Source organism: Perissodus microlepis, chromosome 22 (assembly GCF_051167445.1).
Source record: "Perissodus microlepis isolate ML-2025 ecotype Zambia chromosome 22, ASM5116744v1, whole genome shotgun sequence".
NCBI lineage: Eukaryota > Metazoa > Chordata > Actinopteri > Cichliformes > Cichlidae > Perissodus > Perissodus microlepis.
Window position 1 is genome coordinate 23,106,704 of NC_140481.1, and position 14,384 is coordinate 23,121,087.

At 40.3% G+C, this 14,384-nt stretch overlaps 2 protein-coding genes across 5 annotated transcripts; one reads left to right on the top strand and one right to left on the bottom strand.

The window, feature by feature from the left end:
* The first annotated feature begins 85 nt into the window (after nucleotides 1-85).
* nelfe (negative elongation factor complex member E) lies at nucleotides 86-4,698 on the top strand. Its single transcript, XM_084919249.1, has 11 exons — nucleotides 86-189; nucleotides 481-566; nucleotides 795-864; nucleotides 1,171-1,316; nucleotides 1,443-1,517; nucleotides 1,601-1,638; nucleotides 1,730-1,995; nucleotides 3,219-3,363; nucleotides 3,487-3,541; nucleotides 4,134-4,236; nucleotides 4,333-4,698. The coding sequence occupies exons 2-11, from the start codon at nucleotides 492-494 to the stop codon at nucleotides 4,410-4,412; spliced, it is 1,053 nt and encodes a 350-aa protein (XP_084775375.1). The 5' UTR covers nucleotides 86-189; nucleotides 481-491; the 3' UTR covers nucleotides 4,413-4,698.
* A 239-nt stretch (nucleotides 4,699-4,937) lies between these two features.
* LOC146363213 (uncharacterized) lies at nucleotides 4,938-14,321 on the bottom strand. Of its 4 annotated transcripts, XM_084919246.1 has the most exons (6): nucleotides 14,002-14,321; nucleotides 11,799-11,844; nucleotides 9,629-9,835; nucleotides 9,352-9,546; nucleotides 8,024-8,230; nucleotides 4,938-6,526 (listed from the first exon to the last, which is right to left on the bottom strand). In XM_084919246.1, the coding sequence occupies exons 3-6, from the start codon at nucleotides 9,830-9,832 to the stop codon at nucleotides 5,429-5,431; spliced, it is 1,704 nt and encodes a 567-aa protein (XP_084775372.1). In that variant the 5' UTR covers nucleotides 9,833-9,835; nucleotides 11,799-11,844; nucleotides 14,002-14,321; the 3' UTR covers nucleotides 4,938-5,428. The 4 variants fall into 4 exon arrangements, with proteins under 4 accessions (XP_084775372.1, XP_084775373.1, XP_084775374.1 ...); XM_084919247.1 differs by lacking the exon at nucleotides 11,799-11,844 and having other exon boundaries at nucleotides 9,629-9,832; XM_084919248.1 differs by lacking the exon at nucleotides 11,799-11,844 and having other exon boundaries at nucleotides 9,629-9,853.
* Nucleotides 14,322-14,384: the final 63 nt, after the last annotated feature.

Below are 14,384 nucleotides of genomic sequence, written 5' to 3' on the forward strand. Positions count from 1 at the left end.
AAATATATTACAAAGACTTTTATAAGATAAAATGTTTTATAAGTCAGAAATATCGTTTTCTGTGCTTTTTAAAATAATATTATAAACTTTTTTGCAAAAACAAAACAAAAACAAAACATAAAGAGAACAACGTCACATTTACGCGCCGGCGTTATTCTTCCTATTAGCCATTGCAACTGTTTGAAGCAGGTAAGCGATTAAAACAGATTCAAATAATGGACATTTGTTTATTTTATAGCTCCTGTAGGACTTCACTGGTATCTTGATATCGAGGTAGACTTCGGATTTACACCCTGTCTGGATTGAGTGAACAGTTTTTTTTATTTTATCTGAAAGAAGTCGAGTTGTGGTTTCTGGCTAATTAGCTTGTGGCCAGCTGGTGGTGGTAAATCAATAGGGGAATCCGTTATTTTTTGTTTACCTCTCTTAAAATAGTATTTTTTTTTCTTCTTTCATTAAAACATGTTTTCTGCATTTTAGTGATTGCCATCATGGTGGTGTTTCCGAGCTCGCTGACGGAGGAAGAGGAGGCTTTACAAAAGAAATATGCTAAACTCAAGAAAAAGGTATGTAAGGTGAAACTCAATGCTCTTTTTGGTCTGTACTAAATTGTGGAACATTCCAAACAGGAAACCATCCCTTATTCATAATATAAGCTTCCTCCTTGCTACACTGTACAGAGATTTAACATTTCATCCCGCTTCCAACATCGAAGACACACGTGAATATGTAAAATAGCTATACTGAAGACTAAAATAAAGCTTTGTATGTACATTTTTTACCTCTCTGTTCAGAAAAAGGCACTGGTTGCCTTGAAAAAGCAGAGTTCAACCAACCAGACAAACCAGAGTGGCTTGAAACGGAGTAAGTGCATCCAGCTAACCGCTGGATTTTTTTTTGACTCAATCACTCTGGTCTTGCTTATAATAAGGCTTTAATAAAAGTAAACATCAACATTATAATCTGAAGCACCAGCAACTAACTGGAAAAATCTGACTTGTCATATATGGGACTCATAGGTTTTACTGTAAAATTTAAACATAACACCAGTAGAATATTTGATCTAATCTAAGACGTGTATTTTTTATTATTGTTCATTGGAGGGGCTTGTTTTAAACACTGGTTGTACTGTTATTTACTTTTTTTGTCTGTTTCTTTTCTTTGTCAAAGCACTGTCAGACCAGCCTGTTGTTGACACTGCAACAGCAACAGAACAAGCAAAGATGCTCATCAAGTCAGGGGCCATCAGTGCTATTAAATCTGAGAATAAAAACTCTGGATTTAAAAGGTCTCGAATGCTGGAAATTAAGCTCAAGGTGGGATGTCAGTAAATACATTGCATGACCTGTAATTCTTATTTCTGGCATTTACGAGCAGTTGTGAAATTATTATTAAACTCTCCTCCTCACATGTGGTTGATTTTTGCTCTTCATGTCTCACAGGACCCCGAAAAAGGCTCAGTTCCTGCTTTCTTACCATTCCAAAGGAGTGTCTCGACAGATGAAGACCAGCCTGAGGTATAATACAGGACATTAAGCATTGCTTTACCACTTTGTTTCTGTTAAATTTAATATTGTCATATTTTTTTGGTTTCTTCTAGTCTGGAAAAAGAGCCCACAGGAAGTCTCTGTATGAGAGGTAAATTCCAAATCCATAACGAACAGCATGTTTAATATGCCAAAATTCTGTATCTGTGGGTCTGACTTGGTTTCTTTGTTTTCTGCTGCAGCTTTGTTAGTTCAAGCGACCGATACCGGGACGAGGACGAAGGAGGCAGCATGTCATCCAGCCGGGACATGGAGAGAGACAGAGAGCGCGAGCGGGACCGTGACCGAGATCTGGATAGAGAACGGGAAAGGGAGAGAGACAGAGAACGGGACAGAGATCGAGACCGAGGCAGGGAAAGAGACAGGGAACGGGACCGGGAACGAGACAGAGACCGAAGCCGAGACAGGGATCGAGACCGGGAAAGAGAGAGAGATGGACCCTTCAGACGTAAGTAACCATTTTCTGTTATGTGAACTTTAGACCTAATGTTTGTCTCTTTGCATTTTTTATTTCCATATCTTCAGAAAAAAAATCAGATGGGGAAATAAAAAGATGGGGCGATTGTGGTTCAGGGGGTTGGGAAGCTCATCTTGTAACTGGAAGGTTGCCGGTTTGATCTCCAGCTCTGTCTGTGATGGCCAGAGGGGGCGATGGTGCGATATGGCAGCCTCGCTTCTGTCAGTCTGCCCCAGGGCAGCTGTGGCTACAACTGTAGCTCGCCTCCACCAGTGTGTGAATGTGAGGGTGAATGAATAGTGGAATTGTAAAGCACTTTGAGGGTCTCGTAAAGCGCTATATAAATGCAACCCATTATTATTTAGATGTGGCTGGGCAAGGCTTGCTTATCTTTTGTAATGTACTATGTCAAGAGTTTACAAATTCATCCTTGACCTAGTCTGCTTATTTCTAATCTTATTGATAGGTGTCAAAAGGTCAAAATCAAATTAGGGGTTAAGAAATTTTAAGGCTGATTGCCTTACAGACGAAACACTAACCAAAGTAACCAAATATTATGAACATGCTGTCAGAGAAACCTGTTGGAAGATACAAGAAGAGAAAAGATGTGTTAATATAATAGTTAAGGAGAGGGTAGGTGCTCAGTTCATCGTGGGAGGTCCCCAAGTAGCCTTGGGCTTTAAAAACTGAGGGATTGTTCAAAATACCTGATCCAGACCTGAGCACAAACTAATCTAGTCTGCATTTTCTCGAGCAAGTAAAGAGAAGCTAACTGGAGAGTAATATGATCTCTCTCGGATTCCTGTCACTGCTCTTGCTGCAGTGTTTTGGATCATCATTCTTTTCAAAGTGGTTATTTGATGCTCTTAAAGAGGTTTCCACTGTGATATTCTTAAAAGATCCAAAAATAGCCCTGGTTTGTGTACTTCTAGAAAGCTTTGTGGGAACAGCTTTGCTACAAATCCAATTATTGGCAGTTATAAAGTGGAATTAGTTTGTGGAAACGTGTTGACCAAAAAGTACATGTTAATACAATGAAGTCACTTATTCTGTACACAGTGCTGCTTCCATACTTCTCCAGTAATTTTTATCTTATTTTTTTAGTTAATTTTTCTGTAATACTTATGGAAGAATAAAATTGTGACAAAACAAGCTACATTAAAAAAAACATTGCTGGTTTATGATTTGTCCTTGTCTGCTTTTTTCACTCTCAGGGTCAGACTCGTACCCAGAGCGCAGAGGAGTGCGAAAGGGGAACACCGTTTACGTTTATGGCTCTGGGCTCGGCGAGGATAGCCTGCGCTCGGCTTTCTCTCAACATGGAAACATCATCGATCTCTCGATGGACAACCCACGCAAGTAAGAAGGTTTTAAACAAAACTGTGTGTTCATAAGTGTCATTTCTGCCTGCATTTTCATGCAGTGATATAAATAGTGTGACGATGATTTATTCTTCCTTTTCTGTTTTGTTCTTCTGTGCAGTTGTGCATTTATCACTTTTGAGAAGATGGAGTCTGCAGACCAGGCTGTTGCTGAGGTTGGTGCTGTCTTTCTTTCTGCCACCCAGCTGTTATGTCTATTGTGTTTGTTTTTTGTTATGTTTTTTTCAGGTATTGATTTGGTGAATGTCTAAATTGCAATACAGGCAAAGCTGTACCACAATAAGACTTTACATCTTCTTTGATTAGGTGCATGGTCAGCATGATCCCTCGAGTTGGCATAACGTTATCATACTGTGGCCCAGACAGTGGTTAAAACAATTAAAGAATTTGGAAACTCCTTCAAAGGACAGTTATCTTATTCAGTTGAATACAAGCAGCTCAGGGAGGACAGTATATCTTCCAGCTACCTGGGTGGTCTCAATACTGATTACTGCTTGGCTTCAAAAATGAGCAACTTCAGTCTAAGAAATCATCCAAAAAAATCCAATTATTAATTTAAAGGGGGGAAAAAGTAAATATGACTCTTTGGTATGTCCACAAACACGCAGGCGCTTTGCCCTTGTGGCCTTCATCAGAGCACAATAATGACTTAATGATAAAGACTTGCTGTAGTTTTACAGGCGCCTGGTTTACTTCTACACAGCAGACCAAAGGGCTGAACTGGCTTTGCTGTTTTTTGTTTCACAGTTGAATGGAACCACGGTGGGAGACGTTCACATCAAAGTCAGCATCGCCAGGAAGCAGCCGATGCTGGACGCTGCCACTGGCAAATCTGTGTGGGCTTCACTGGGTAAATACAGCACTCGTATTGTGCGTTTAGACACTGATCAAACAGCTTGTGTCTGCACAGCGTGGATTAACCGTCACCCCTATCTTTCCTTTACAGCCGTGCAGAACAGCACTAAAGGCTCCTACCGGGACAAAAGGAACCAAGTGGTGTACAGTGAAGATCTTTTCCTGGGATGAAAAGTCCATGTTTTTGTTGCTCTGTTTCTAAGGTGCTAACCTGCTGCATGTGCTTTGTAGAAGACATAAAAGAATATCAGTAGCCTTTTTGATCAGAGCATTGTAGTTGCTCTAGGCTGGATGTAATGCTACATATGCAGCTTTGCATGTGAAACTACACATCTGAGCTCAAAAAGTAAAAGAATTGTATTTGTGAATGTTTTCTTTTGTGTAGGTCACTCATTCATATTAAAAAACATGTGACTTCTGATTTATATATTAAATGACTCAGTTTTGACTCTTCTGAGATGTGCCCTGCTATCTGTTTCCATTGGAAAAAAGTAGACTCATTATCCTCATTGTCAGCTCCATGTTTTTTATTCTTGGACTCTTCTGGAGTAGAATTGTATGAATCTAACCCTTACTTATCAACCATTCAGCTCATGCTCTACAATAAGCCAGTTTAGCTCCTGTCCTTTCTTCTGATTGGCTACTCCTTGCAAAAAGGTGTTGGTGGGGTTTTAGTGGAGTAACTCGAAACAGAGAAGTTTCTCTCTAGCTGTTTTATTTACACTCATTCACAGAGTCTTTGACTTGCAGTCAGTCACTGCGCTGACTCCACGTACAACATATTCAAGTTGAAGACTGCAGTTCTGAGTCAAAAACAATGTTAAAACGAACACTTTACACAGTAGGAAAAGCACAAGTGTGAATAATAAAAAATATGGACGGTTAAAATTTCCTCTGCTTTGGCTTCGGGGTCCTGGTATTGTTCATGCAGACTCATTGTCACAAACTAAACAGAGCCATCAGATATTTTTATACCAGTGTTTTACTATAATGTCAAGTAACATTTTTTCTTCCTTTTTACTAAAAAAAAAAAGCTATATGTGAAAGGTCTTTTATTTGGCAGCCAGAATGTAAAGGCATTTATTTTTTAGCACACACTTAATTTCCACATTGTGTTGACACTGATCACATGAAGACCAAATGTAACTGCAACAAGCTGTCAAGCCTGAAGTCTGTAACAAGACTTATTACTCAGTAACCAGACATTCTTGCTCCTCCTCTCGTATTCTCCCAGCTGCTCCTCTTGCTCTCTCCCTCTCCTCCTGCTCGTGTAGGGAGTTCTGCCCCGTGGTTTTGCCGTGCTGCTCCTTCAGGTGCCGACGTAAGGCAGGCTTGTGGGCAAAGTGGGCGTGACAGTAAGCGCAGCGATGAGGCCGCTCGCCACTGTGGAGGTTCATGTGGTCTATCAGAGTGGATTTTTGGGTGAACGTCTTGTAGCACAGGGGGCACTGGTGCGTTTTGCCGGCCCCTCTGTGCACGGCCATGTGCCGGGTGAGGTTCGTAGAGTGGTGGAAGTGCTTCCCGCAGCAGGGGCAGGCATAGAGCAGGTGAGTGGAGCGGGAGTGGATTGCGAGGGAATGGGCTGAAGGGAAAGTCATGTTGCAGTGCTCGCAGATTACAGGGCCAGCTACGCTTGAAGTAGACCCCACCACGGCAACCGACTCATCGCTGCCTTCGTTTGTTCCAACAGTCGTCAACCCTGAACTCCCTTCACCAGCACCACAAGCAGACTCTTCCAGGGAGAACTGGTTAAGACTGTTAGCGGGTATCGGTGAAACCTTTTCCCCCTGTGTGCTGCCCATGCTGAAGTCCAACTCTGGGATCTCAACTGTGACAATATTTCTTGATGCTCTCAGTCCGTCTTGGCTGTAGTCCAGGCCAAAGCCACCTCCGGCAGATGTAAGATACCAGAGATCCTGGTGTTGGGTGATGCCTGAAGGTCTTTTCTCCTGAGATGACACCCACCTTTTTCTTTTTAAACCCCTCCCCCTTCCCCTTCCTCTTCTATGGCCAATATTAGTCTCAGAGATTCTTCGACTTAGAGCGCGGAGACTTTCCGCTGAAAACTCTCCAGAACTGAGACCTGCTGGATTCAAGTCATACTCGCCGCTTTCTCCAATCACAACTTCTTCTGTCTCTGAGAAGTTGGCGCCTTGAGGTACCTCAGAAGGAGCTCCTTTTTCCTCCTCCCTGTCTCTGTCAGTGTGCTCATTTTCAGAAATATACACTCTTAACATATTGTAGTTCTCCTGTCTGGCCTCTTCATCCTCATCTGATGCATTGACCTGTAAGACAAGTGCAGACTTAGTGAGGTGTCTAAGGCTACAACTAAAGATGCCCGGAAACTACCAGCATATCCATCAAAATACCCATGTGTGCTTCAGACTGCTTACTCCAAACCAAGAGCCAGTATATGAAGATTTTTCCTCTTTCCTTTTAACACTACTCCCATAAAGGCGAGATCTGACGACCTGCCCAGTACGCTTAATGATGATTTTTTTCAGGATTTTTCTTGTTCTTTCAAAAGCGTATTCTTTGCTTGAATAAATTAAATACCACTTTAGAAAAATAGGACACATGAGCAAAGGCTTCGGTAAATTGTGAGGATTTTTTTTTTGTCATTATCCTTGAGGTCTTTTCCAGCTCTATTCATTAGGATGGACACCTCTGCAACCTTCATCTCCTTAATTGGACCACATGGCTCCAAGTAGCTTTAAGGGAAGCTGTTAGGACTGAAGTTCACTGAATGTTTCCAGGCTGCACCGTGAGTGATTAATCAGGGGGTTAACAGTGTAGCAGATACCAGAGGCCAAAACAGCTCCATCTCACAGGCTAACATTCCCCATGCTTGGCCTAAACCCGACCTCTGACCCTAAACCATAAAAGTGACAAACTAAACACGTGCAAGAAGAACATTTTCGTCTCCTTACAGAGCGATACGTCGGGGTGAGTTATGGCAGATTTTGGCAGGACTGTGCAGAACCAACAGGATAAGAAAGTTCAACCAAAGGATCATTTGTACAACTGAAAAATCAGAAACTACAACATGTTCTTTAGGATACAGAAATGACCACAAATATCATTTTTATTCTATTTTGAGTAAAAAAAAAAAAATGGACAGCCATCCTATTCCAATCTAATTTCCTATACCCCCTCCTCACGGAGACATTTCTTCTGAGACTGCATCCCCTCTGAGGAGACATCTCCCCATGTCTCCACCATAAATCAGTACGCACACCAGAAACAGAGCAAAACTATATTGTCCTAACTGAAAAAGAACAGCGTTCGTGTTTGTAACCCAAATTATATTTCAGAAAATGCTACAGTCAGGATAATTGACAGTATGATCTTTAATCTGTTAACCAATGCTAGAATAAGAACTAAATTTTTTGAATTACAAATAAACTACACTTTATTTTACTTTGTACAAAAATGAACTAAAATAAAAAAATATATACAGGAAATGTGTAAACCAGCCCAGAGGTTTTGGTACATGACAGCAACATCCCGAGTGCAAGTCTTTGATGTCATGTCTCCCATGCAGCTCTGTCGCCGACAGCATTCAGAAGCAGAGCTCTACTTAGCCAGCAAGGCGTCTGACTTCCTGTCCACAAAAGGCCCCTATATGACAATTCAAATTCCCTAAAAGAAACACTGAAAGCAATAAAAACTAAACTGAAATGCACAAACCTAACCGGGAAGTGAATTGAAACCAAATTCACCTGAAAAATAAATTCATTAAAAAGAATGAAAAAGTAAAATGTTATTAGAAAAAGAAATACCTTAATGAAGCCCTCATCCAGTGCAGCACTGTCATCATGCAGCTGACTGCTTCCCTGAGCAGACAATTCGCCGTTGCTCTCCTCCACCGAGCGAACTACGGGGCTGTGGGAGTGCACAGGGGAAGGCTGCCTAGGTGGAGGTGATGCGACTGAATGGACACTGCCGCTGACGATCACTGGCCTGGTTTCAGTTTCCTCTGTGGGCGTCTAGAAAAAGGATAAAATTTGGATGTTTTACGCTGATGTCAGCATTGTTAATATGGAAATCTCCTGTAGCATATTTTATATCCTACAGTAGGTTATATATATCCTATAGGACATTTATATTTTTTGTGTCATTGTCAAATCAGTTTCTTGATGTAAAATTCACTGTTACCAACAGGGGCAGCACTAATGGGATCCCCTTAAACGGATTTTTAGTTTTAGTGTCCTTATTTTCCTCTAAGTTAACGACTCTGTCACTAGTAAGCTAACGTAAGTCTATTAGCCCCATCCAACCAACCAACCACATGACGTCATGTTTCGTACTGACAGAAGATGGTGCTAAACGTGTTTTTTAAATTTTAAGCACTTCTTTCTTAAATCCAGCTTCACAGACAGTTTTACATCTATGTCGCATTTTGAGACCAGCGCCTGTAAATTAGCCTTTATATGTGTAACGTTTCATGTCCCCTTTAAGATAAGCAGTGTGTGATTTGGCGAAAATGTATGGCATCACTGTGCTGACATAGGGCATTGTGTTGAAAAAATAAAAAGTGTGTTGTACAGCTCTCTCTGTGCCCTTTCACGTGATATACTACTCAATATAGTTGCTTGGAATTTAATCTTAGGTTCTTACAATGACACTCAAGGTTAAATGTTAACCCAATCTAGGTACTCAAAATTGTGGGTAGTATAACGTTTTTACTGATTTTCACATTTAGTGTGACCTTGATATTGGTAGGCAGCTATAACAGCTGAACTCGATTTTCACCTAAATTAAACAGCTCGAGCTGTTATTGGTATCTACCATCTCACAAAATTTGAAAATTATATCTTGAAAACTGTGGATGCTAGACTGCCAAAAAAACGGAGATAAATAAACTGAACCGAGTACATACAAACAGAAAATCTAGTAAAACTTTATCATTCTAAGTTTTGCAAGTGCTGAGAATGTGCACGCAGCTTAGGGTGAAAAAGGTGCAAGATTTCCAGTTGAAAAACCTGTAATCAGAAAATAAAAAAATTATAGTTGAACTGCTTTACGTGCTAAATTACTAAATAAATATTAATAATTAAACTCCAGGTAAGAAAGCGGGAAGAAATATAATTAATGTCTACTGACTGACCTTCGATTGACTGGGGTTCTTCAGCTGCACATATTTCTCCAGAGCTCCTCTGCAGCGCTCTACGATGTGCTCCATCTGAAGGTAGCTGGCAGCCGTCAGGTAGTTTACGATCTCCTCTGGGTTAAACTGCAGGATTCCAGTGTAGCAAGACTGAAGCAGATCACACACCACTGTGGAGCTGTACAGCATCGACACCTGGAGAAAAATCAGGAACACAGAACAGCTTCATTTAATCTGAATAGGAGCCATAATCTCACGTGTGCTGATGGTGGCCTACCTGAAGCCTGGACGACGGGTTGAGGAGGAACTGATCTCTCAGGAAGGGTGAGCAGGCAGCCAACACCACCTTATGTCCCCTGAACGTCTGGTTGTTACTGGCCACGATGGTGATGTCGCAGAAATGCTGGCGGGATCTCAGTGAATTCATGTGCTTCAGGGTCATGTTCCCATGTCCCGGGAGCCGGAAAAACACCAACTCCATCTTCTGAGGAGAAACAAGAATCTGTAGGTGATTTCACTTCGTTAAATACGTACAGGTGAGCCTTTCATAAAAGATTAACAACACAAATCAGTTATTAGACTCACACAGTGTAATGTGATGAGGGTTTAAGAAAGGATATCATATCACAGGTTTGTATTCTGTTTATACTCAAGTGTCCACACTACAAGGTCAATGCTGGGAGCAAAGATTTGGAAACCGAAATCCCAGCAGAGGATTGGAAATCAGCTTGTGCTGGGATGGATGGATGGATGGGTAGATAGACCAAAACAAGACCAAGACAAGAGGGTAGGGCTGTTCGATATAACGATATATATCGGATGACGATATAAAAACGTCTATCGTTTCATTTTACGCTATCGTTTGTTTCGTGCTGTTGCAAAATAAACTGTTTACGGCAATATTTTTTCATCGTTTCGATGGTCACTGTAGTGGCTATATTAATTTCCTAAAGTTCTCTCTTTCTCTTATATTTAATATAACCACTACGGACGGACAAGCGCCTGTTTTTATGCGTTGTCGTTAGCAACAACGACGGTAAAACCATCACGTGTCCGCTTGTTTCTTTTCTACATAAACCTTTCACAATAAAGCTCAAGATCCTGTTGAGACTTTTCAAAATAAACTGAATCACGTGAAAGAGTATGCAGAGTATTTACCGATGAGAAGTAAAAAAAAGAGCCGCCAGGTGCTAAAAAATAAACCTAAAACTCAAACGTTAGAACAGGCTTTTCCCTGCAGCACGCCGTGTAATAAATACTCACAAAGAAAACGGCGGCCGTTACAACCTATGTCTAAAAATGTGTAGTTTAATGCATTGGTAAAACACTCGACTCCAGATACACGGCGCCCAGCTGGAAACACTTCAGCTACCCGAGATTCACAGAATTTACAGAAAATGTAAAATTTTTGTGATTTATATCGTTATCGGACAATAGATGTTTTATATATCGGGATATGAGATTTTGGTCATATTGCACAGCCCTAACAATATGTATGAGTCTCGACAAACTCAAGAAAACTTCAGATCCATGAGAAACAACCCAAAGAGTACAAAGAGCTACTGAGATCTACTCAACACCTGATATATGAGGTGTGATCAAAATGTCCAGAAACCTGCCAGTAATAACCCTAAACCTGGCTGATCTGCCCTTCGGGGTTATCGTCTTCTGCACCTCTGATCTGGCCTCAGCCCAGCTGCTTTTTATGATAACTTCCTGACAGACACATTGCCCGCTCTTTCAACCTAACTGGATAACCCTAACTAGATATCGTTCAATACTTTTAAGTAATCAGGTAAAGTCTATGATTTTTTAAAATGTGCCTGTTCCCGGAAACTTTTCTCTGACTTCAAAGACACACTCATTAAAGACGCTCTTTTATATTGCTGCCTTTATTATTGGATAGCTGAAATGTGGTCCAATTATAGGAGTATTTTATTATTATTGTTTTTCTAAATAAAATATAGACTGGCTTTTTCTGTAAATATTTTGTTTATAGAGGACTGACAGTGACAAAAAGCACCTCCTTCAGCTGCACATTTCATAAAAATCACACACACCTTCTGGTCTCAAAGTGTGTAACAAATGTGGAATGTGTTACAGATAATGAGATCAAACAAGGACAATGCAATACTGCCTATTGCCTAATAAAGGAAGCTTCCTAAAAAGAACAAAGCGCTGCAGAACAGGAATCAGCTGATGGTTTGTTTGAATAACAAATCTTTAAAGGGGAAATGAAACAAAGAGATCAAAGTGATGATTGTTAATCATCTGCTCAACTGACACTAGGATTAATTACTAATCTGTTATCAAAATAATCCGTTTCATTGATTGTTTTTTGCCTAACAAAAGGCCAAACATTCTCCAATACTGATCAGCCAGTATTTTTTCTATACATCTTAGGGTTTTAGATATTTAAGGTGGAAAAAAAAAGTTCTGATACTTACTGGCCAATATTCTTTCTTTTGTTGGGTAACTGTTTCATGTTTAGATCTGTAATTATTGGTGTGAGAGAAAGAAATTAAAATGTCACATGACCATTAAAACCATTAATAAGGTTAATAAGGTTAATAAGGCAAATAATTGTCTGATTAATACCTTCTTATCTTCATAAAATCTACCTAATGTGAGTAAACTCCTTTTCTGTAAGACTGAGCTAACAGTCTTGAGTCTCCCCTGATTTCTTTATATTTTGCTAGGAAAATGGGAAATGGGTGCAGCGATTTATTAAAATGTATGCAAACTTCCATGGATAAGCAATAAAAAAGGGAAAAACAGAGCTTGTACATTCTAACGAGCTTTAAAGTCAACATTTGGTAAGATCAGGCTGAACTCTCTTAAGCAGGTTTTCTTGTAATTTATTTAAGTAGTCTTCGGGAATACTTCATGCTTACTAATGGCTCTTTGACAGCCACTTTTCCACTGATATAATTTCTGAACAGTAGATGGATCAACTGGGGGGGGGGGCAAATGCATCTCTCGGGTCCTCTGTCAGGTCTTTGTCAGACTTTCAGATACTGTCCAACAGCTGTAGATCGTTTTTTTCTGCTTTGGACCTCTGTGTCTAGCTTAATCAATTTTTAAGGACACACTGCACACCAAGCCAAGCTATGCCAAGTCTTCAGCTAGTAACTCGTTAGGAATCACCTAGTTCATGCAAAAATACAATTTTATATCTCTGAAAGTGTTATTTTTGGTACTTTTCATAGATTCAGCTAAAAAGAAACAGGAATAAATTATGTGTTAAAGCAACAGGCTTTACAGGCAGTAACAAACTGCCTCAAGATGAAATTTTAAATTGGTTCTTTGTTAAGTTGTCTGTTATGTGTAGAGACAACAATGGTTCATCCCTTAAGTTAGGAGCCTTTTTTAAATGCTCGAATGAGTCATAGGTCAGTCTTGAGTGGCTTAACAAACACCCGCAAAAAAGTTTGTCGGCAGACAGAGAGTAGCAGATAACAACAGACTCAAAAAACTGAAGCCAGTAATGTTGTGGGTGTAGTCTCTGACAGAGGTTTCAGAAAGGAGGATACTGTCCCAGTTATGGTCAGTATTGGCCAATCCTTCACACCCTCCCCATCTTGTGCTGGACAGCCACAGCTGCTTTTTCACTCCACCATGATGGACCTCATAACCATTGCTACCTAGAGCCAACAAATATCACTTCTTTATCACACCTCACCTATTTTCACTTGTAATACCTTGTCTATACAGTACATAATGGGGATTAAAAAAAACTATTTAAATGTAATATTGCACTTTGGGTACCTTTTTTAATATACAGTTTACATTTTCTATGTTTCATGTTCATATTTTAAGTTAGCGATTCAGATTCTTCAGAAAATTTAGTCTGCCTGTCTCTCAAAATGTTCAGATACAAGGACTGGACTGAAAGTGAGTGAAAAAACAGAAGACAACATCCAAAGAAATATTTTAAAGAGCATTTCAGAAAGCCTGGAGTACTATTGCTCAAGATCACTTTAATATAAATGACAAGAAAGCTTGGCTCCTATTAAGAAATAACGGGTGGCTCAAGACTTTTGCATAGTACTGTCTCTCAAGATAATGACGACAAAATAAAGGATGAAAACTGGTCAATTAGCACAATAAATATGTAGATTAAACATGCTTCTAGTGGCCAACAAAAAATAAGATCCATGGTAGGTGCAAATCAAACTGAAAAAGACAATTTAAAAAATCAGTGTTTGTAAATAGTGGTATAACACCAACTAAGGTTAAGAGGACCTATGGGACGAAATTATATAATGCTAGCTCACTTTAGTGACATGTTATATTAATGTAATCCACTAACTGATGTGATATAAACAGACTAATTATATCCATGCTTATCCATGTCATGTTTAGGACTTACAGACGCTGAAAAGTTAAGACTGGCTAACATTTGAACTTGAAAAGCGGATATTAAAAAAAGCTTACAGTTTCGTGTGTTTCAACAGTAGTGGAGCCTATAATAAACCAGTAAAGGTGATTATAAGCTGGCTATAACACACGTTTTTGTCCTCTTTTCATTCCAGTCCAGCTAGCTAACGTTAGCCACTCACTAACAGCTCGCTTTTCGTGTCGTCTCTCCAGTGGCAGCCAAACGAACAAAACCCCCTCAGTTATTGTCAAACTTTGTCGCCTGCTCACCTTCGCCTCTCCTCTCCTTGAATGCCTTGCGAGCTCTCCAGAAAGCAAATCGGAGTTTCTTTAAATGAAGCGACTGTTAAATGAGGAGATGCTAGCCGAACAGGAGCGCTGTCTGTTCATTCCTCCAGACGACACCAGCTTCTGCCTCGGTTTCTGTTTACTTTTCGGCCCCTTTATCTTTTTTCGGAGGGGGGTGTAGAAAGCATACCTCGTGACAACAAACACAAACCGCCCCGTATTTCGCCGCTAAGCTGACTTTGAGTCTGTTTTCGCAAGCGACTTCGCCTCGCGGTCAGCCGTAAAACCAGAGCACGTAGGCTGATTTCTGATCAGCGAGTTTTAAAAAAATTAATGGGCACCACCCCCCTCCCACCATCCATCGA